At 40.0% G+C, this 23,971-nt stretch overlaps 1 protein-coding gene across 5 annotated transcripts in view; it reads left to right on the top strand.

Moving 5' to 3' along the window:
- Positions 1-23,971, top strand: part of LOC136883355 (uncharacterized) — a 647,239-nt gene that overhangs the window by 266,140 nt on the left and 357,128 nt on the right. For all 5 annotated transcript variants that reach the window (XR_010861242.2, XM_068229694.1, XM_067155608.2 and 2 more), the window contains 2 exons: positions 20,671-20,827; positions 22,046-22,289. Coding sequence is in view for 4 of the 5 variants with exons in the window: in XM_068229694.1 (XP_068085795.1) it covers positions 20,671-20,827; positions 22,046-22,289 (401 nt within the window). In the remaining variant the exon portion in view is untranslated. The remainder of the gene's footprint in view (positions 1-20,670; positions 20,828-22,045; positions 22,290-23,971) is intronic.

The following is a 23,971-nucleotide window of genomic DNA, read 5'->3' as shown; positions in this document are numbered from 1 at the left end:
ATGTGCTACAAAATTAATTTAGACCTAGTTTCATTATTATATTTCAGACTAAATTTCATGGTGCGTCTGTATCGGCGGCAGTTAGGAGCCCGAAAATACCATGTTTTTTTCGGAGGAAAATCTGCATCTTGCTTTGAATGCTCATAAAAAGAAAGAAATGTCATTGACGAAAGCTGCTGAGATGTACGATGTTCCTAAGAGCACAATTGCTCGCAAAATATCCGGCAAAAACACAAATAAATATGGACGTCCGTGTGTACTATCACCGAATGGTGAAACAGTCTTGGCACTGCAGGCTGGGGCTTCCCAATGTCTGAGTTTGATGTCAGACTTGTCAAGAGATTTCTTGACAAGGTTGATGTGCAAGACATGTCTGGTGTTGACTGGGTGAAACGAGCCAGAGCTGCTGTGGATCAGGACTACTTTGCAGAGCTAGAGGTGCCACTTGATGGCGTAGCCCCTGAGGCGATAATTAACTACGACGAACTTGTGTCTCGGGAACGCAGGATGAGGAGCCATTCGGAACACTTCGTCTCTCTTCGGTTCCACGAACTATCGCTGGGAGCGGCTCTCTCTGGTTCACGAACTAGGCTGGACTGGCTACTTGTGTCTCGGGAACTTCTGCTCGGTAACGCAGATGTAGAGCCATTCGGAACATCTCGGCTCTGTTCGGTTTCACTCGGGATGTGGCGCTTGCAGGCTGCTTAGCGCGCCACGTTTTTAAGTATCAGATTCTAATCCCGTATAATTATTTCTTCTGGCTCAGAGATTGGCTGTTAGTGTTTGTTCGACCACTTTCCTCGTAATAATATTCAGACAACACACTGCACTTCCAACCACCGTAGGAACATGCAATAGCGATTACTAGGTCTCGGATCTTTTGCTGTTAAAAGGTCATTTTAGCTGCCTAAAAGACCCAAGTAGGTTCTAAAATACTTTTAGGCAGCTTCAATTGTACGTATTTTAATATGCAGCAATTAAAATACCATACTTATTTTGCTAATTGATAATAACTCGTTAAGGGGAAATAAACAACTTTACTCACCTCTTTGCTGCAAACGTCACAGGAGCAACTCCTGTAACCTCTTTTAATTAAAGACGAGTTGTAAGCTGACACTTTCGGCATAATTCACGCACTGAACAAACGGGAATACTGAAATGCAGTTCTTTTCTCCAGCAGATCAATGGTTACTGTCTCAGTGTGGTTTACAGCCTCCCGATTGTAATTTTGTTTGAAAACCAGTCAGCAAATATTTTATTTTCTCGGAATATACTGAAATGCATTTTTAACCCATTTAGGGATAAAAATACGACTTATATAGGTTTTAACGCCAGTTTGGACATTTTTAGGCACTATAGGACCACAGTTTCTAACCTTATAAATAAGTTACATGAAATGTGTAAATACAACTTCATTTTAAGTCATTTCTTCAAGAACAAAATAGCTCTTTTCCTAGAATCCGAGGGCTGGTGATTACATCCCTCCATATAGAGTTGGCGTCAAGAAGGGCACTCAATCGTAAATTAGGGCCAAATCCATGTGCGAGCCAGGTCGCACCCCCTACTCCACATATATGGGAAAATCAGTAGGTGGATGAGAAAAAGAAGAAGAATTTTGTTTGTTTTACGTATTTTATTTTAATTTTTCATCAAATAATATATTAACACAAATTTCTTAATGTTCACAAACAATAGGACAAGCTAACACACAATGTTACCACCTAAAACCACCGTACAGTAATCATGGATTAAACTGAAGACAGAGCATTTTTTCAGAGATAATAAATTCAATATTGTCAAGAAAGACCCCACTAACACCATTCAAAAGAAGCTCAAACAAATACTCAAAAATTCTCAGTTTTTGTTACATGAACAGCAGACACTGAAATTGATTAACATGAGCCCCAAACTACTAACTGCAAGAGCACTCCAACATACCGGTACCTACGAGGCCCATTACCAGTTTTAGGAACAGTCCCACCTACAGAACTTCAATTTATTCAAAAATTTCTAATCATTTTGCAGTTACCTCATTTTTCCATTTATTACCACGATATCACCAACATACCGATAGCTGAATCTCAATAATAATAGCAAATTGAGTAAAATCGAAATAATTCTTTTATGACTCTTCTTAAATTTGCTATTGACAACAACTTCACGAATACCATTTATGAACAGGTTGGTCTTTTAGCTGGTATTCTTACATTCCGTCAACACAGACAGGTCTAATGGCGACAATGGGGTAGGAAAGCGCTATGAGTGGGAAGGAAGCGGAAGAGTCCCAGCATTTGCCTGGTGTAAAAATGGGAAACCAGGGTAAAACATCTTCAGGGCTGCTGGCAGTGGGGATCGAACCCACTATCTTCCGAATGCAAGCTCACAGCTGGGGGCCCCTAACCACAGGCAAGTCACCCTTGGAAGTATTATTTTAAGAAGGAGTACAACTGGGCAATCACCGCTTCTTAACACTAATCAGAAGGAAAAGAAAGTAGTGGTTTGATTCTTCGAAAAATGAGCAAAAGAATTAGGATTGATCAAGGGGGTGAGCGTAAAAATATACTCTGCGTATTGCAAGCGTGATAACATTATAAGGACGTAGAAATTATGCAAATGTTACGTGGAATTCCTTTCAGAGGACAGATGTGATAACTGCGATATCAATACGCCCCCAGAAGTACATTTACTTTTTATTACATAATAAAGGGCAGCACTCACCATTCTCCATTGCTTTAGAAGCTACCGGCCGGCGTAAGATGGAGTGTGAAATAATTCCCAGCAATGATAAGAATTACATACCGTCATCAACCAGCGCATAATAAAAGCACAAGTAAATACACCCTGTAGAGGAGTATACTGTCCGCATAAACGTCATTTAGTACCTGTAACCTAGATTTGCACATCCAGGCCAATCTCTCTATGAGAACAGTGGCCCTTTTGGGGCCACACTCCCTTTGAGAGGATTTTTTCTATGGCCGCGGTGGATAATCTCTGTACGGCAAGAAAAAACAAAAACATAATTCTGTGGTAAACAAGTTGGCAGCCTTGTGGACCACCCGATCATGAGAGGTCCGCCAACCCACACGGACCACAACACGAATACTTACCTTGTGGAGTCTACAGGAACAGGCTGAAAACTGCCTGGATCTGAACTCGTGCCTCTTAAATTACAGGGAGGAAATGATAGAGGCATAACCCCCAATAAAAGAAAAGTGATCCAATAAAAGGATTTATTAACATAAAAATGAAATTAAATGAATCAATGAACAAAAGCTGGGGATACAAATAAGAAATAATTTAAATATTCTGTCCAAGGAATAACATGTGCACTGTCAATTTCCTTTCAATTCAGAAAAAATTATCTTTTACAAACACTAAGAGAGTTGTCATGCAAGCGTTGCAATGAGTGAGAATTACATCAATAAAACAAATCTTTTCACGAAACAGTAAGTCAAAATAGGAAGCACCCCCTTTCTCTCTGTGAAAAGTAGAACAGGTGCAAAAGAACATTGCATAATGGAGTATACAGCAATGATAGGCCACTATAACAATAGCTCCATTGAGACTCGCATCCCCAGCTATCAGAAAGGCACCAAGAAGCAAAACCCCGGCCGAAAAAAAAAAATCTCTAGGAAGATGATAGGTCGCCATAGTTACCGACATCAATCAATATCTCAAACAATGAAACATGTTAACTGAAAGAAAATATTTTAAAAATAAGCCGAAAAAATGCAATAAATAAAATTAGGAAGGCACAAAAAATAATATTCGCAAGATGCGGAAACCAACACAAATCTCATCCATCAATGCACACAGTCACACGCACACACAACCTAGAGACCAATATGAGCAAATCCAAATAAGTATAGGGGTCAAGCTAGGATACGAGAATGCTCGCATTGCATGACAAATAAAACCAGAGGCCTGTGAGCTTGAACAAGATACACACATCACAATGTCGGATGGCCGTGCAGCAACCGAGGCTCACCCCAAATACAATAGTGATCCACTCCACACACATACAACGCATGATACATTCCATACTCATATCACCTCTCTTTTGGTGAACATGAGATGCGTATCGTTAGCGTCAAAACTATCAAAATTTATAATGTCCAATAACGGACCATTTATATTGGTATTACAAGCGAGCTCGATAGCTGCCCCGTCGCTTAATTGGGGCCAGTATCCAGTATTCGGGAGATAGTGGGTTCGAACCCCACTGTCGGCAGGCCTGAAGATGTTTTTCCGTGGTTTTCCATTTTCACACCAGGCAAATGCTGGGGCTGTACCTTAATTAAGGCCACGGACGCTTCCTTCTCACTCCTAGCCCTTTCCTGTCCCATCGTCGCAATAAGACCTATCTGTGTCGATGCGACGTAAAGTAACTTGGTATTACAAGCTCAGCCAGTCACAGCTCGGTGTCAATCTCCGCTCTCGCATACACACGGAACTAGCAACGAGGTCTGCAGAATAGAATCTCAGAACGCAAGATCACAATAACTATGACAAAGCCAAAAGAAAAATGTAAATAAATACCTGAAAAGTTTTGTAGAATGAAATCTGCAGATTATGTAATAATCAAGCGACATTCTGCGCGTAGATGTTGTGGTGATCCGCAGCACTAATGTTCAGGTGCGCAAAATATAGTTTCAATGAATTCGGATAGGGAAGGAAACCAGTCGCAAATATCTTTTTCATTTACCTGTTATCTATGACGATATTAAGTATGTTACATTATTTTAAAAAAGAAACACCTTTGTACCAATATCTTTGAAGATACAGACACCATGAAAATGTACAGTAAGTGTGATTACTGAAAGTACTTTAAAGAACTCTGCAAACTGTGATGTGTTAGTCTCACACATTTGTACATTCAGCTGAATAACTCTATATATAAAACAACGTCCTCAATGTTTCATCTTCATCGAGCCAAATATTTTTAATGCAATTATTTACATATGCATGATCTTCTTTGCTTTAATGTTTCTATCTCAATCCCATTCCTTTTTCATTTTCTCCATTCAGATAATATTTTATTAAAACATTTAATTCTTTGTAAATGAACACATCTCTACAATTTACACATACAAGAGGGAGTGACACTTTTGTCTCGAGAACACGGCGTGTGGAGCCGCTCGGAACGTTTCAGCTCTCTTCGGTACAACATGAACCAGGCTAGACTTGGCGCCACTGCGACGTAACGCGCGGTTCATGTTTTCTAGGCTTTATCAAAGTTTTCCTGTGATTAAGAGTGCCGGGGGCCGATGACCTCGATGTTAGACTCCTTTAAACAACAAGCATCATCATCATCTAAGAGTGCCGTAGTGAGTTGAAGGTATTATTACTGAACGGGTGGATAGTCGTAATTTATCGTGCAATAATGGATAGGTATAATTGTAATTTCTGCAGTGAGTCATTTAGTGTACATAAAAACTTACTGAGGCACATCAGTACCAAAAACAGTGGCAACCAAAATGAGAGTTTTAAGTGCAACTTGTGTGATTACTCCACTGCAAGACGTGACAATCTTAAGCGGCATACATTCAGCATGCATGAAAAGTTCTCCGCAAAATTTGAGTCAAAAATACTTTGTCCATTATGTAAATATGACTGTGCATCACGAAGTGAGATGCTTCGGCATTACTCGTCGCAACATGATATAGACGTAGTTAATGAAACTACAGAATTTTCTAGTGAGAGTGATTTCTATAACTGGAAATTTAAGGTCAAAAAAGATCATTTATTCAAGTTTGTATGCAGCAGGAGACGTTGGGTTAGAACTACAGATAACTGCTCAAAATTGTCATTCCACTGTCATCGTAATGGTGTTTATAAATCCAGAGGGCAAAATGAGCGTCACAAGAAAAAATTGGGAAGTAACAAAATTGATGGATACTGCCCAGCCAGCAAGGATGTCAAATGTCATCCTTCTGGCAAAGTTGAGGTTTCATTCTGCAAAACGCATGTAGGTCATCAGGCTGAGCTAGGCCAGTTAAGACTTTCAAAATCAGAAAGGGATGAAATTGCAAGGAAAATATCACTGCAGATTCCCTTTGACTGCATTTTAGACTCTGTTAGGTCTTCAATTAAAAGCAGCGAATTACAGCACAGCGATTTAATATCAATAAACATCTTCACAACATAGCGAGAGATTATAACTTAAAAGCCGAGGCAGTTAGACATACAAATGACAGCACGAGTGTGGACTCTTGGGTGAAAGAAATGCAAGAAATACATTCTTTAGTCCGGTTCTACAAACCTCAGGGAGTTAGTTTGGAAGCCCATCCACAGCTGCGTGAAGAAGACTTTGTCTTAATTGTAATGAATGAGGCACAGATTGAAATGTTACGCGATTATGGAAATAATCGTATTTGCATGGACAGAACACATGGACTTAATTCTTACGGATTTGAACTGGCAACTCTTCTTGTGTTGGACGAGTTATTTCAAGGCTTTCCTTGCTCGTTCATGTTTTCCAACAGAGGAGATCTTCTTAACAGTTGTTCTGGAAAGTCTCTGTGCTCCATTTCAACCAAATGTACTTATGTCTGATATGGCAGAAGTATTTGATAATGCCTCGTTGAAAGTTATGAAACCACCTCAACATTGACTGTTCTGCTCATGGCATGTAGATCGAAAAAAGGACGTGAAAAACAAGCCGAAATCTATAAAATCATTAGAACGCTAATGCAGGAGAGAGATAAAGAGGCCTTTCGAAAGATGTTTGAGGAGTCTCTATGGCTTCTGAAAAAAGACCCAGACACTTTAGAATTTGGTATATATTTTGAAAATAATTATCGGGCATCTGCTTCAAACTGGGCATATTGTTATCCTCAACACTCAGGTCTCGACCCTGAAGATGCAATATATGACAATAATTTGTGGATGGTGCAGTCAAAACATTCCAACGAAATCTACGAAATAAGGCGAATGAGTGAAAGCTTGTGCAAGTGCGAATTGCTTTGTACCGAGTGCGAGACATGCCTCCACGCATTCATTTGCAGCTGTCCAGAATCATCAATCAAGTTCAACATGTGTAAACACATTCATTTCATATGCAGAGTAGCAAGTAGAGAGCCTTCGAGTGCAGCTGAATCTAGAGACAATAATTTAATCGCCCATGAGGCATCCACTACAGATCGACAACAACGTGCAATAATCCAAGAACTACAATGTCCTGGAGCAACAAAGGCATGTGACAGTAAAGCGAAGAGGCGAGGAATGTTACTGGGTAAATTCATAGACATCCTAGATGAGGCTGAATCCGATGAAGACTTCGACATTATTGACAAACGTCTGCAATATTTATTGCCCACCATTCAGGCCCGCTAATCTGCATCTTCACTACCTCCAGTTTCACCAGCAAAAAAATCTAAATTTGAACCTCAGAGAAGATTTAAGCCAATTAAGAAACCTCATAAAAAGATGTCGTTATCCATCGCAAAGCCCACAGCCACAGAAGAGCAAGACATTGTAATAAAATTACTGTTACCTAAATCTGAACGGCAGTGATCAATAATGGGTCTGCTAAACACGATAGAAGGTGATAAATAGCAATATTTATATTATAATTATTGGCAGGAGTGTACAACCAAAATAATTCTCAATTAGCTACTAATTGACTGGTAATTAAGTTAGTGAAGTGTGCGATTTGTGAATTTAAAAACTCAAATTCATACTGTAGTGATTACTTAGATTTGATTACTTGGACTTGGAAGACAGCAAGGACTTGTATATGTTTATGGGTTAATGTGGTATGAAATGTATTTATTATGGCTTCAAGATTGTTTATTTTTCGTGGGGAAAAGTGAAGTAAAATGTAATATTTTGGGACACACACGTGCCAGATGGGCGTGGGATATTTCTGGTTTCAGCATATTGCATCAATTTCGTAACTTCTCGATGCTTCTCAATGTTCTTTGTCAGAACTAATTTCTGGGCCCTAATTGGAGAAAATAAACGTAAATGTGATTGGTAGGTGAAGGAAAAAGGTCGGACGCTCATTGGTTGTTGTAAGGTTTTCTAATTTCCGGAGAGAAGCATTTTGCTAGAGCCTTGCTCTTCCAAGGCGTCTTTTCTGTTTGACCAGTGAAGGGAAAGATTGCCTTCTACAAGGTGGCCCCTCCACCAGGTAAGCACTTAATTGTTTTTCATCTTTCAGGTATTTATTTTTAAATGTAGTGTTTCTTTTAATTTCTCTCGCCAGAGCTTACCCGTGTTTTCCTTCAGGTTCCAAATTTTATTAAAATGACTTAGCCTTTTCGCTAAGTCGCGTCACATTTGTAAAGAGACAGTTCCCATTTTGTTGTTTTCGTAAATTGTGTGTTCAACGCCTTTCAATATAATTATAAACTATTAATTTCCGTTGGGGCTGTCTGTCAGTTCTGCGTCATCCTAGATGTATTCACTTTTAGTACAGGCACCTTCCTCAGAAGTGTTTTTGAGGAGGCTGCCTACTAAAGGTGCGCTGCACTAGGATAATTATCTTAAACCCTTATTTTCTATGAATAGCCTTCTAACGTATTATGTTACCTAAATTTTATTCCTTCTGACAGTTTTATGTAGTTTAAACGTTACGCCATGTGCGAAATGTTCCGACCTAAAGTTGTATAAAGTAGAATCACTGAATTGGAACCTTCTGGGTAATCATTGTAATTATTGATTGATTTATTTCCGATTTTAAAAGGTGTAATTTTGTGGATCATTTGAGCTTTCATTTCAATTTAACTTTAAGTAAACTGTATATTAATTTTGAATCATCAATGACTTCGCTTCTTCATCAATGCCAATACCTTCCAGCGCCTGGATATGGTTCCCAGCCACCTTCCACATTATCCTTTCTTAGCCGTCATGTTTGTTAACCTGTTCGTTATGATTTTAATTTCGTGCTATTTATCATCATTCCTCCCTGCGTCAAAATGTGTTTCTTTGTTACGATGTGTGTGCACAGTGGTAGCAATTATTATAATAAAGTATTACTTGTAACCTTACTTATTAGGAGGTTACACATACACAGAGTATAAACTTGAAGTATGTAATCTGGAATCATTTTTCTTCAGTGGGGTTTTTCGAACTGACAACTGGAACTCAAGTCCATGACAAACATGTGCAGTGTCTGGGGTGGGGGAAACATTTTATTTGTACTATTGCTTAAGAATGAAGTAAATTGCGACACCCACCGCAACAACTGTGTGGACTACGTGGAATCAAAGAGAGCAGAAACGTTCCGAGTGGTTATACACGAGACAAGGGTGATGCTTTAGAAGAACAATAATATATTGCAAGAGCAACAGTTTTACCACTGTCAGTGAATCGCCTTCCTTTGCTGTTGCGAACAAAATTTTTCACCTCACCGTTAAAGAAATCTTTTCAGTATGAGCTGCAAATAAGACTTTTCTCTAACCTGCACACCTCACCCTTCAATTTGTATAACATCATTATTAACACTTAAGTCTGTGTGTTGGCTGCACTTGAGCAGGACTGGTCTCCCTCAACGCCCTTCACGCTGCGCCGGCAAGATTTTGTCTTGGCACAGAATTAGGTTTTAGCCTTAAAAAAAGAGTGCATTGAAACAAAGTTCATATTCATATTAACATTGCCTTTTGAATAATCCCATGTTCTAGTACTAGGAAATGCAAAACGGGCAGGCTATAATAAGACAGCATATAAATTACAAGAATATGATGAACTGTTGTGAAGTACCATTCATGTGAAACAGCCTCAGATGTATAACTATAGTATTAATTTTTGTGGTTCATGGTGTGGGTTACTTCAAGAACCACAGGTAACGGCTGAGTCCTCAGTCTCAAGATACCCTAACATTTTCAGAGTCATGGCCTGCTTTGCGACCCGTTAAGGGAGAGGTCCTCGCAAGGTAGCATCCTGCTTCACAGAGTGGTAGTAAATAGTGCCCGGGGACAACTTTGGCTCGCCAGGTGCAGGTCTTTTGATTTGACGCCCATAGACAACCCATGCATCCTGATGAGGATGAAATGATGATGAAGATGACACATACACCCAGCCCCCGTGCCAACTGAATTAACCAATGATGGTTAAAATTCCTGACCTGCTGGGAATCGAACCCAGGACCCCTGTGACCAGAGGCCAGCACGCTAACCATTTAACCATGGAGCCGGACACAGAGTGGTGGTGGTGGTGGTAATTATTGTTTTAAGAGGAAGTACAAGTGGGCAACCATCCTCTATATAACACTAATCAGAGTGAAAAAATGGAAAGGGTCCGACACTTCCAAAAAATGAAGGTATCAGCCAAAGGAAGACAAGGGCCACGAAGGACATAAACATGAAAAATGTCCTAAGCCTCCATACCTAATGCCGTTGGGGTTGGAAAAGAACAAGAGTTGATCAAGGGAGGTTGGGTAGGATAGATGAAAGTGAGGAGCATGGCACAAGTAAGTGGAAGCAATGCCAGGACTCAGCTAAGTGCCCCTTGGTCACAAACCTACGCTCCAAAGTTCAAAGCCCCTGGGGACCCTTTTAGTCACCTCTTATGACAGGCAGGGGATACCAGGTTTGCTATTCTACCACCCCCAACAACAGGGGGAATAGACCAAGCTTGGAACACTTCAAGCAAGCCTCGGACCTATGGAAGTAATGCAGTCCAGGAAACAGGCTACGATATAGAAAGAGAATGGGTGGCAAGGGAATGCCTAGGAACAACCCTCTGTAAAGATAGTAAAAAGCAAAATCTTGTCGGAATGACAAAGTGAGGGCAGGTTTCAGCATTCAGTTACTACGGGCCAAATACGCAGTGTATCTGTAGAGCTTGTGATAGGTATCGCATTCTCACCTGTCTTCAGAGAAAAGAATCACTGACATGTTTCTGCTGCAAGTAATATTTACTCCTCATTATGAGTAGTGAAATGTTAAGTTTGGTGCATTCTTTATATAATAGTAATAATAATAATAATAATAATAATAATAATAATAATAATAATAAAATTGAAAGATACCATACTTTAATGTACAAAATATTCATGTTCAAATTATGTGCATGTTATTCTAGTGTAACTTAAAGAATTATGAACTGTAATTTAATCTTATGACCATTGACTGCAATAAAATACTAAATTATTTATTATTATTATTAATAATATTATTATTGCTTAACTCACAGAGGCTTGCAGACCGAATGCCGAAGGGCATAACCATCTGTAGCTCTGTATGTATGTATGTATGTATGTATGTATGTATGTATGTATGTATGGGTATGTAAGATTCATTTTGTCTTCAAGCAGTAAAAGGAAGTTAAAAGTTTTATACACAAGAACTATTTATCATCATAAAGCATGAATGAAAATCCACAGCCTGTTTCCAGTCGTCTAACTGGGTCAGGAATGGAATGAATGAAGCCCCCATCTAGCAATGAGGATAGGTATTGTGCCGGCTGCCAAAGCCTGTCGCACTCGTCTGGGGCAATGATTAATGAATGAAAGATGAAATGAAATTATATTGGAGAGTGTTGCTGGAATAAAAGATGACAGGGGAAACCGGAGTACCCAGAGAAAAACCTGTCCCGCCTCTGCTTTGTCCAGCACAAATCTCACATGGAGTGACCGGGATATGAACCACGGGACCCAGCGTTGAGAGACTGGCGCGCTGCCCCCTGAGCCACGGAGGATCTCATAAAGCTGAAAATTATAGGCCAGTCAGTTTGACATGCACTGAATGTAAGGTTTGGGAAAGCATTATTTCTGATTATATTAGACATGTTTGCAAAATTAATAACTGGTTTGATAGAAGGCAGTTCGGGTTTAGGACAGGTTATTCCACTGAAGCTCAACAAGATATAGCAGATATCCTGGATTCAGGAGGTCGAATGGTCTGTATCGCGGTTAACCTATGTAAGGCAGTTGATAGGGTAGATCATGGAAGACTACTGGCAAAAATGAGTGCAACTGGACTAGAAAAAAAAAAGTGACTGAATGGGTGGCTAAATTTGTAGAAAACAGAACTCAGAGTATTAGAGTAGGCAAAGCTTTATCTGACCCTGTAATAATAAACAGAGGAATTCCTCAAGGCAGTATTATTGGACCTTTATGTTTTCTTATATATATCAATGATATGTGTAAAGAAGTGGAGTCAGGGATAAGACTTTCTGCAGATTCTCTACAGAGTAATAAACAGTGGCGTATGCTGAGATTAAGACATGGGCTACCACTAGGCTTAGGTTACCTCTTTTCGATACTTGGTTTAGTGAACGTCAAGCCTTCAGCGTTTTGAGCAGCAGCCAGTAGGTAACGAAGAAGCCTGCTATTGCACCAGACTCTGCTACTGCCAATGCTCAACCCCTGATCAGTGGAGATGGTAGCCTAAGGTTTAGCAAATGAAAGTCCGACTTTGTGGCTAAATGGATAGAACATTTACCTTTGGTCTGATGGCCCCTGTTCAGTTTCCAAAATCAACCCCCTCATACTGTTAATTCCCTTGGCTTGGGGACTGGGTGTTTATGATGTCTTCGCCATTCATTTTGTCCCCATTAGGTCAACACCAAGCCTATATAGTTGCCATGCCAACTTTTTTTCTTTCTATTTTGCTTTACGTCGCACCGACCGAGATAAGTCTTATGGCGACAATGGCATGGGAAAGGCGTAGGAAAGAGAAGGAAGCGACCGTGGCCTTAATTAAGGTACAGCCCCAGCATTTACCTGGTGTGAAAATGGGAAACCACGGAAAACCATCTTCAGGGCTGCCGACAGTGGGGTTCGAACCCACTATCTCCCGGATGCGAGCTCACAGCAGTCGTACCCATCGTTCACTGGTTAATTAGCTTCCTCAGGAGATCAGTGGTGGTGTCCGACCCATGATCATGGGTTCGATTCCAACCAACAAAAGAAAACACTAAACCTGAAAGGTGGCATTTCATTTTAACAGATCTACCAATGAAAATAAAACGATATTGCTCATCTAACAGTAGCCCTGCAGTCTCTTCCTACAGGGAGTAAACGGGAGTGAGGAATTCCCACACTCTCTTACCTATATCATTCAGAAGTATGAGGCGAGGAAGTATAAACGATGAGTAACGCATGGTTGATGGCAGTGGCGAACTAACTGACCAAAGCCTATCCTCCTCCGGTCCTCGCTCCTATCCGATATCCAGCAGCAAGCTGCGTGTGGCGAGTCGAGGGGAGAGGGGCGAGAGTCTGGGCTGCAATATCAGTCTCCGACGCCTTGCTCTCAGAAATATGCGCAACGTTTTTTCTCACTGCTTTCAAGTTTTGTAAATGGACCAATGTTTCAGATGCTTACACTACAATATGCTTTAAACTTCCATCATTCTCAATGAAGATTTGGGCTTCACTGATAGCCTTGGTAGCCCTCTGTATATGCCACTGGTAATACATAAGTTACAAGCTTGTGAGCAACTGCAAAATAACTTCTATAATGGTGTGAGATGGACCGTAGTCAACGGTATGATGATAAACGGGGTTAAAAGTCAGGTTGTGAGTTTCACAAATAGGAAAAGTACTCTTTGTTTTAATTATTGTATTGATGGGGTCAAAGTTCCTTTTGGGGATCATTGCAAGTACCTAGGTAGGTAGGTAAGGGTTGTTCTGCCCGAAGGCAGGTCCGAACCTCCGCAGAGGTGTTCCTGAGCCGGAGTTTACGTGCGGTAGGATGGCCAGTTCCTTTCCGCTCCTCCATTCCCTTACTCCCCACCAACAGCGAGTGGCAACCCATCCAACTCGTGACCATGCCCAATGTTGCTTAACTTCAGAGATATCACGGGATCCGGTGTTTCAACACGGCTACGGCCGTTGGCTGTAAGTACCTAAGTGTTAATATAAGGAAAGATCTTTATTGGGATCACATAAATGTTATATTGTAAATAAAGGGTACAGATCTCTGCACATGGTTATGAGGGGGTTTAGGGGTTGTAGTAAGGATGTAAAGGAGAGGGCATAGGTCTCTGGTAAGACACCTACTACAGTATGGATGCAGCATATGGGATCCTTAACAGGATTACTTGATTCAAGAACTGGAAAAAATCCAAAACAAAGCAGCTCGATTTCTTCCGGCTGATTTCCGACAAAAGAGTAGCTTGACAAAAATGTTGCAAAGTTTGGGCTGGGAAACTTGGGAGAAAGGAGACGAGTTGCTGGACTAAGTGGTATGTTCTGAGCTGTCAGCGGAGAGATAGCGTGGAATGACATTAGTAAACGAATAAGTTTGAGTGGTGTCTTTAACAGTAGGGAAGGTCACAAAATGAAGATAAAGCTGGAATGCAGGAGTAAAAACGGGGGCAAATATTTGTTTATAAGAAGAGGTAGAGATTGGAATAACTTACGAAGGGAGATGTTCTATAAATTTCCAATTTTATGCAATCGTTTAAGAAAAGGTTAGGAAAACAACAAATAGGGAATCTGCCACTTGGGCGACTGCCCTAAATGCAGTTCAGTAGTGATTGATTGATTCATAACTTACCCCTGACTATAGAGCCAAATATTCCTAAAATCTGTGGATTGGAAGTGATGTATGTGGTATTGAAGTAGATAGATCCTTCTTTCTTGTAAATGTTATCCAAAATCGCCTACTGATCACACCTAACTAACGTATGCCTGCGACTTTCAATTTCTGTAATTCATCCAAGATAAGAAGTTAAGAATACAGTAGAAGTCCGTTAGAGCAAGAATTCATAGCAGCGAAAAATTTACTCGCTATAACGGATTGTCGTTATATCCGATTTTTGTATAAAACTCGGAAAACCCTTCATGAACATTAAATTCGGTAAGAAACGGCTATCAGTTTGTTCAAAACTTGCGTTTCCGCAGATGATATCCACACTACGGCTTACTTGTTTGTTATTTTTCGTAATCCGATACTACGTGAAAGTGTATGTTTAATTTCATTCTGAAAAAATATAGTCCCGTATTTCTCCGAATCCAAGATGAACCCCACTTTTCCCTTCAAAAACTTTAAATCAGACTCAAAAAGAAGTTTGTTAAATCATATGAATGCCTTGTTGTCCAATAGGACTTTCGTCACGCCGTATTTCTTTTTTTTTTTTGCTGCTGCACAATTCTTCTTTATTTTCGCGGGTTTAAGGACCATTAACTCAACATTGGCATCACAATACTGAAGAGAACTCGTTGAAAATTTTCCGGCAATGCCTATTCCATGCGTCTCTACAATACAACGATCCATCAGGAAATTATTCTTGCTGTCTATAAAACTGTTACTTTTACGCAGTGTCAGATATAACCGGCTGCCGCTACACGCACGTCTCACTTGCCGGGTTCGGCCAAATTCAGCGGCTAGCGATGTATTGGCCAATTCGCGAACGTTGAAAATCAACGAACAAGTTTATTGCGCCACGGTATGGGCATTCCGCCCTTGCGTTTTTCGTGCACATACCTCACAATTTCATCTTCGACTTCTTTAAAGCGTCCTTGTTGCGGACCACTGAATGTATTTTTTGTACAGGACGCATTTTTTAGCTCTTTGTCTTCACGCTAACGCCAAATATTGGCTTTAGTTAGGCCTATGCCGTATTTTCTTGCGGCTGCACAATTATTCTACATTTCCGAGTGTAATTGGCATCATAATATCGACTAGAACCCGCTGAAAATTTGCCGGCAATACCTTTTCCACGTATCTTTACAATACGACTATCCACCACGAAAATATTCCTGCTGTCTATAAACCTTAATGTTACTAAGCGTCAAGTACAATAGGAGCGTTATGACTCTGCCACTGAGTAGCGATGGCTTTTCTAAGAATTCGAAGGGTCGCACGTTTTGATGCCATTCTGCAGATTTGAGAAACACACAGGCTCTGTACAATCGGTAGCGATGTGTAGTAAAGAGGCGGTCGTTTATTGTCAACGAGTTCTGTGCGCGTGTGGAAAGAAGCAGCGTAGTTACCGCGGTAGTTGCCAGTGGGATCCATGTTAGGCCGCGAATGCAACAACCCTTAAGTTTTCGCATGAGATTCTGAGAAAAAAGTCTTGGATTCGGAAAAATACGGTAGCACTCCAGAGATTTCTGTGGCAAACACCTCAGCTTTCTTCTTCAAACAGCGTCACCTAACCTAACGGTACTATACGTATGATGAAAACACACTTCAAGCGCCAGTAGAGAAATTAGAACTTTTTCGCTATAAATTTTCATAATAGCCTTTCCGTAATTTAACCAGACGCAACAAAATATAAACTAACCTCTGAAATCAATTGAGCACTCTGCCGTATCTCGAGGTTTTCCCATTCTTACTTAATTGCAGTATTTAGCCTCAAAATTAAGCGGCAGTTTAGTCAGCCTTAATTTTTAACGAGTTAACAACCGTTATCGGACACGTTATTTACGCATTTATTACGAAAATATGTTCTCTTTAATTTCGAGTTTTCTTTACGGAACAGCTGTCAACGGGTATTACTAATCGACTCCGACATCACCTTCGAATGTCGACGAGATAAATCGTTAGTGTACACAGCGAGGAAACGATGCCGAAGGTAATCTATCGCATGCAATATCATCGCTGGGGTGTATAAATATTGGTAACGGAAAAAATCGCGCGCGCTTAATCGCTCGTAATAACGGATGCGCCAGTGATAGGGTTATCGCTATCACCAAAGGACGATACACAGTTTAATATAGGAATTTTGAAGGGACAGAAAAAGTCGTCGCTATAACGGAGTTCTCGTTATATACCGTACTCGCTATAGCGGACATCTACTGTACTTGTTGACAACTGAATGTTAAACCTAATGTGATATTTTACAATATTGGAATTTACTTACACTGTTTTGTCTCGAGCAAAGCAGAAGAATTATGATTCCATGTGAAATACTTTAAGTTTATACTGTATGTATGAATTTTATAGTTTGTAAATTCACAAATCACACACTTCACTAACTTAATTACCAGTAAATTAGTAGCTAATTGAGAATTATTTTGGTTGTACACTCCTGCCAATAATTATAATATAAATATTGCTATTTATCACCTTCTATCGTGTTTAGAAGACCCATTATTGATCACTGCCGTTCAGATTTAGGTAACAGTAATTTTATTACAATGTCTTGCTCTTCTGTGGCTGTGGGCTTTGCGATGGATAACGACATCTTTTTATGAGGTTTCTTAATTGGCTTAAATCTTCTCTGAGGTTCAAATTTAGATTTTTTTGCTGGTGAAACTGGAGGTAGTGAAGATGCAGATTTGTGAGCCTGAATGGTTGGCAAAAAATTTTGTAGACGTTTGTCAATAATGTCGAAGTCTTCATCGGATTCAGCCTCATCTAGGATGTCTATGAATTTATCCAGTAACATTTCTCGCCTCTTCGCTTTACTGTCACATGCCTTTGCTGCTCCAGGATATTGTAGTTCTTGGATTATTGCACGTTGTTGTCGATCTGTAGTGGATGCCTCATGGGCGATTAAATTATTGTCTCTAGATTCAGCTGCACTCGAAGGCTCTCTACTTGCTATTGAATTTTTAAAGGAAACACGGACATCAGAAACTCAAACACAGAAGAAACACCAAAGAAATTCAGCTTGCTGCAGGCCAAAGTATTTCACCTCAAATGCTTGCAGTAGTGAAAAACAAGAGGAGGAAGAGTATCCATTCTCTACAGCCTACCGATTCTCACTCCAGTCATGAGAGTTTGGCTACCTCTTGTGCAGTTCTCTGCAGCACTCAGATAGTCACGATACCAGTGATGAACTGGAGTTTTCGTGCAGAAGTGCTTAATCCTGCATCTGGTGACACAGTGTGTTTGGAACCCAAGATAAATGGTAATGATGTGAATTACAAGGAACCTTCTGGACGCACCCAGGCAAGTGTTAATGATTTTGTGATCATTAAACTCGTGAACGACGAAGGCACTAAGAAACAGAAGGAAAGTTGTTTGTAGGGAAAGTTCTTTCAATAGAAAAGGATGGAGCCTACCAGTGCAAATTCCTGCGAAGCTATGAAGGAAAGAAAAACAAGTTGATGACACAGACAATGTCTAGAAAAAGCAAATCTTGAAGGTTATTGTACCAGTTAAGGTAATGAGTCGAGGTAGATATGTTTTCAATGTACCTAACCTTCTTTGAATCAACAAGGCTATGGTACCTATATCTGTATTAAGGAATTACGTAATAATTAGAAGTAAAATGAATTTATTTTCACAATTAATTAGTTATTTCCCTTTTACTTTGTCACTGTAATGTCCCACATAACCTAGATATTGTTTGACATGGAACAGAGACATCAAACTTTACTACAAGTTACACCATCTCGAGGGTAACTTGGGACAGTAACAAAATTGTACTTTTTGGGTAAAATCAAAAGCCGTACATTAATTAATTGATGAAAATGGACATTAACATACTGTCACTGGGGTTTATGTTAAATGAAAAGAAAGTGACATTTAATTTCCAGGTTGTAGAGGCATTTGAAAAATAAAACTGTCGCAAGTAACCCCGTTTGACAGTACCGTTTCCTCTAACGTGTATACATGTGGAGGCATGATGAAAATTATACCCCGAAGTAGCACTTCACAACTCGAGGACAGTTGGAGCGACAGATCAGCACGGACCTGGCGCTAGTTATTACACACATTACCTACATCACAAGGTAATATCCCGATAGGCACTGCATGGTATCACTTGTATCCACTTACATGCCTTTCATTTGGATATCCCTTATTACCGAGGTCATACCTATCAATCAATCAATCAATCAATCAATCAATCAATCAATCAATCAATCAATCAATCAATCAATCAATCAATCAATCAATCAATCAATCAATCAATCAATCAATCAATCAATCAATCAATCAATCAATCAATCAATCAATCAATCAATCAATCAATCAATCAATCAATCAATCAATCAATCAATCAATCAATCAATCAATCAATCAATCAATCAATCAATCAATCAATCAATCAATCAATACTGATCTGCATTTAGGTCAGTCGCCCAGGTGGCAGATTCCTTATCTGTTGCTTTCCTAGCCTTTTCCTAAATCAAAGAAATTGGAAATTTATTGAACATCTCCCTTGGTAAGTTATTCCAATCTCGAACTCCCCTTCCTATAAATGAATATTTGCCCCAGTTTGTCCTCTTGAATTCCAATTTTATCTTCATATACCGGTACTGATCTTTCCTACTTTTATAAACGCCACTCAAACTTATTCGTCTACTAATGTCATTCCATGCCATCTCTCCGCTGACAGCTCGGAACATACCACTTAGTCGAGCAGCTCTTCTTCTTTCTCTCAATTCTTCCCAACCCAAACATTGCAACATTTTTGTAACGCTACTCTTTTGTCGGAAATCGCCCAGAACAAATCGAGCTGCTTTTCTTTGGATTTTTCCCAGTTCTTGAATCAGGTAATCCTGGTGAGGGTCCCATACACTGGAACCATACTCTAGTTAGGGTCTTACCAGAGGCTTATATGGACTCTCCTTTACATCCTTACTACAACCCCTAAACACCCTCATGACCATGTGCAGAGATCGGTACCCTTTATTTACAATCCCATCTATGTGATTACCCCAATGAAGATATTTCCTTATATTAACACCTAGATACTTACAATGATCCCCAAAAGGAACTTTCACCCCATCAACGCAGTAACTCCAATCGCACAAACACTTCCTCTTCAAGCCGATGCCCTGGGTCCTCCAAGCTTTCAATAATTATTTATAAAGTTGTCCTGTTATCCTCGCATTGCTCCAAGACAGGTATTGCAACACAGTTTCTGACAGTCAAGCCTCAGATTGATAATTTTGTACGTATGAAATTACTGACCCATTTTTTTAAGCTCATTTGGACACGGATAGAATGAAGTTACAAGATACTGATACTGTATGCAGTAAAAATCAAGTCACATCACCATACTAGCTTGAAAATATCAACACAACTGCACAATGTATAATAAATAATAGAATTAATCACAGTCAATGAACGACGAATACCATGTAGAGAGTCTCAAAGAATGAACCAAAGAATGAACCGTGTTACACTCTTACACAATATCTCTCCTTGTGGCGATAGCATCACCAAAAGTTGACTGGTAATGATGCTCTCCACACATCTCCTAGCGCCTACCAGTCAACAAAACCTCACTTAAAATCGTCACCTCTCTCCATGTTTGTATTGGCTATCAATCAGCCGATACCTACCATTAGCGCTATCATCACAAGTTTCAGCTGCTATATCGCGAAAGCATGCTGGGATTTCAATCTACTTGTTGCAACACTTTCAACTGACTTCAACCGTCTTTCCTGATTTAGCCACTCTTTCCCACATTATAAAATCTTGAGCAATATCTTCAACACAGATTTTCGCACAAAATCACAAGTTATACAAAATATAACGATATACATGTTCCATATTCCTCTTCTTATAATACTATCTTCATAATCACATCATTTCCACTACCTTACATAGAAAATTAATCTCTGAATTTCCTTATGTAACAAATCCACTGTTCATAATCTTGTACAGTTACATCTTTCCAGGGTCTATTGTTTATGGTATTCTGAAGGCTAAATTATCTGTGGCATACAATGTAAATAAAGAAGCCAATTGGCCGAGTCGTATTTGTGTGCCCTTGTACACATAATTCCTTAACAGATCAGATGAAACATGCCAATAAATGCATAAAGAGTTGTGGTTAACAACACAGAAATGTCTTGTATTATATGACTGGCAGCTTGACGGCCGACAAGGATGTCACCATGTGGCAGGTGGAGAACTCATTCGGGGGGAACATCTGTCGTTGTACCGGCTACCGACCCATCCTCGATGCCTTCAAGTCCCTGGCTAAGGACGCTCCTCCAGAGCTGATCCGCAAGTGCCAAGATATTGAGGTCAGTATCTGGTATACTTAATACGTTTATCATGAAACTCTACATCTACTTACCAGTATTCAAGTAGCATTTTTTTAAGATTAAGTACTTAAGTATTAAATTTAGCTTTCCACCTATTCGGTACATGTTTCTTCCCCTAGGCGACATCATCAGCTGGAGTACACCAGATATAAAGTCAAGACACAAGTGAGCAGTCCTCATAGTGTGGCAACAAACCTCCTTCCTCCTGCACTGTGGCCAATGGCTTCCTTCTGGGAACATGATTCTGTACTTTCTTATTTCTTGTTGTCTGTGAGCAACAGAGTGTTGAATGTTGCTACATTTCTGCTGTCTCCCAGTCCCCAGCTGTGTCTGACCCAAGATTGGTGGTGATTGTTGTTGTAACAGAAATATAACTAGGGATCATTTGACAGAGCCGTGACGCAGTTCATGGCCGGAACTTCAACCAATCAGTAGCTGTCTATCGTCACAGAATTCTCTCACATGTTTGCAGTTGTTTCCAGAATAACAAACTGAAACATCTTCAATATTATTCTGATGAAGCCGGCAGTCAACATATTGGGAGAAAAAATAAAATACTATATTTCTACATTCGTTATTAGTATCTATGTATTTGTTTTCTATTGTTTTTATACACTTTCAATCATTAATCATCAATTTCCTTTTGAATCAAGTTTTAAAGATCAGATGAAAAGGTTCCATTAGAGTACTAGATTGACTTCCAAACTTGATGCTGTCTTCAAGATGAACGATACATTGAACACCTCAAACTATTTTTCTTGCAACAATGGTTGTCTCCGAGAACTCACATTATCCACAGGGAAAATGCAGGCAAGCCATCTACCGTGGTTTGGGCATGTATTGCATGCGCAGGATGATACAGTGGAACTCCGTCGAAAGAAGCCCAAGGTACGACCAAGATGGTGATGGGCCGATACAGTGCACAACAACCTAAAGACATGGCCTGAGGCAAAAGTAAATGGAGACAACAAATGCACACAGCAGACCCTGCCATCACGCAGGACAACCTCTAAAGAAGACAAAATGAATATTGGCAATACTTCAACCTCTCACAAATCATGAAAAATGCTTCCAACATGAGAGTTAAAGATAAGTGCAGGATGTTTTTATCGGTAAGCAGGGTGTTTTGGCTGAATGTGTATCACCAGCTTCAGTTGTGATTGTCATGCTAGGGATGTGTTGTTGTTGTCATTACAGGACCTCACCAAAGGGATGTGCCCGAAGAACGGCATGCCGTGCGGCCGCCAGCCAGAGATAGACGAGCTGTTTGGGGCTCGCACCACAATTCTTCAGCGCCAGCAGTTCGAGAGTTCGTCCTTGCGATTGCCCCTTGATGGAGCAGTCTGGTATCGAGTGAACTCTCTGGCCGAGGTCTTCCAGATCTTCTCCAGCATAGACGATGACACGCCGTATATGTTGGTGGGGGGGAACACCGGCCAAGGTCAGTGTTCCTTACATACATCCTGCACTCAAAATTCTGAATCCTCACTTGTCGTTAACATTAAAGTATCTGCATCATGCAAACTTCCAGTAGAATCTGCTTTAAGAAAGCAAGTAATGGTGGGGTACAAGACATTTTATTCGTAATGTACTTACAGAACTGGAATTTTAAACTTAAAAATGTATGTTCACTCATAATGATAACAATTATCTTGAATTTCTCTTAAGGCAGATGATATTGGTATAGATCTCTGCTTACCCATAAGAGAGTCAAAACTAGACTCAGTTATGTTCTTGTCTCTGAAGACAGCTAAATATAATTTTACTAAACTCAGTATTTAAGTTGAGAGAAAAAGGAAGGTCTAGAATGAATTATCAAATAGACTATAACAATTTATTTAGATAATAAACATGGATTGTGTCAGGAAATATTTACATCGTTTGTTTCAGTTATTGTTTTGGAGGCCTGCTTGCTGCTCAGCCCAAAGGCTCGTAGATTAAGATGTGATGCATGATCCTCTCGAGCTTTCTCCATCAGTATCAACGCTCTCGCTCGAGACTCTCGAGACCGATCCTCCTGTAGGGCAAGCTGTGCGATAGCATCATTGGCAGTTATTGCGTGAAATAACGTTCTCATACGAAAACGTGCGAGCCAATACATTTTGTCAAAAGCCTGGAAAAGTACTGCGTGTTCAACTATGAACCTCTTAATACCATTAACGAAAGTGGAAACAGAATGTCAGTATCTTAAACTGTCCACGGCTCATTTGAGATGGACCTCTTAGCTGAATAACTGTAGATAGGATGAACACCTACTTGGGTACTAGATGCGCGCATTATTCGAACTTGAGATAGGGAAAGATGTGCTTTGCTACATATGCAACCACCATTACACACGAGTGGAACGTGTAACCTAAAATGCCCGACTTTGCTCCAAATCTTTCAGCAGGGCTGATGGGCAACGCTCTCGAGACTGATTCTCGCGTGCTGCGAGCTACGCGATGCGATGTCCCAGCAACTACGAGTGTAAGCTTGATAGTTATCAACAGCGGTTCTCATATGGAAATGTGTGTGACGATAAATTTTGTCAAAAGCCTAGGAAAGCACTGCATTTTGAACTAATACCATTAACGAAAGTGAAGACAGAATGCCAGTATCTTAAACTGTTCACGAGTTATTTCAGGTGGACTTCTTAGCTGAATAACCAGTATAATTATTGTTAATAACTGTTATTATGATGTTAACCTACCTGGATGCCTCACAATCGTTGTCGGCAGGGTAGCTTCTTGTGAGGTGGAGGTGTTCTGTGACTATTCCTCTTCATTTATATTATGTGTCGGATCATCCCAGAAGTATTTCTGCTGATATATTTTACTTCTTTTGAATAAAAAACATAGCGGGCTGTGCTATGTGGCATCTCTTCAAAATAACCGACATCCACGACTTATGTTGCATTTCGGACATCGTCTTCAATTACACATTGCACCGTCATATAGCGAATATCCCGCTGGCAGTGGTCATACTGATGTAGGCAAGTTTTCCTCCGTCAACAGGGATTGGAATAAATTATCTGCAGCAGTTTTTGATTGATTCTCTTCCGGTATCAAATCGTTTAGGATAACGATTAGTGCTAGTGTAAAGTGAAAAGTAAAAGCTGTAAATGACGGACACTGAATTTGTGAT

The sequence above is a fragment of the Anabrus simplex genome, chromosome 11, assembly GCF_040414725.1.
Source record: "Anabrus simplex isolate iqAnaSimp1 chromosome 11, ASM4041472v1, whole genome shotgun sequence".
In the NCBI taxonomy this organism is placed as follows: Eukaryota; Metazoa; Arthropoda; class Insecta; order Orthoptera; family Tettigoniidae; genus Anabrus; species Anabrus simplex.
Note: the sequence above shows the minus strand (reverse complement) of the source record. Positions and strands in the feature narration are given on the sequence as shown.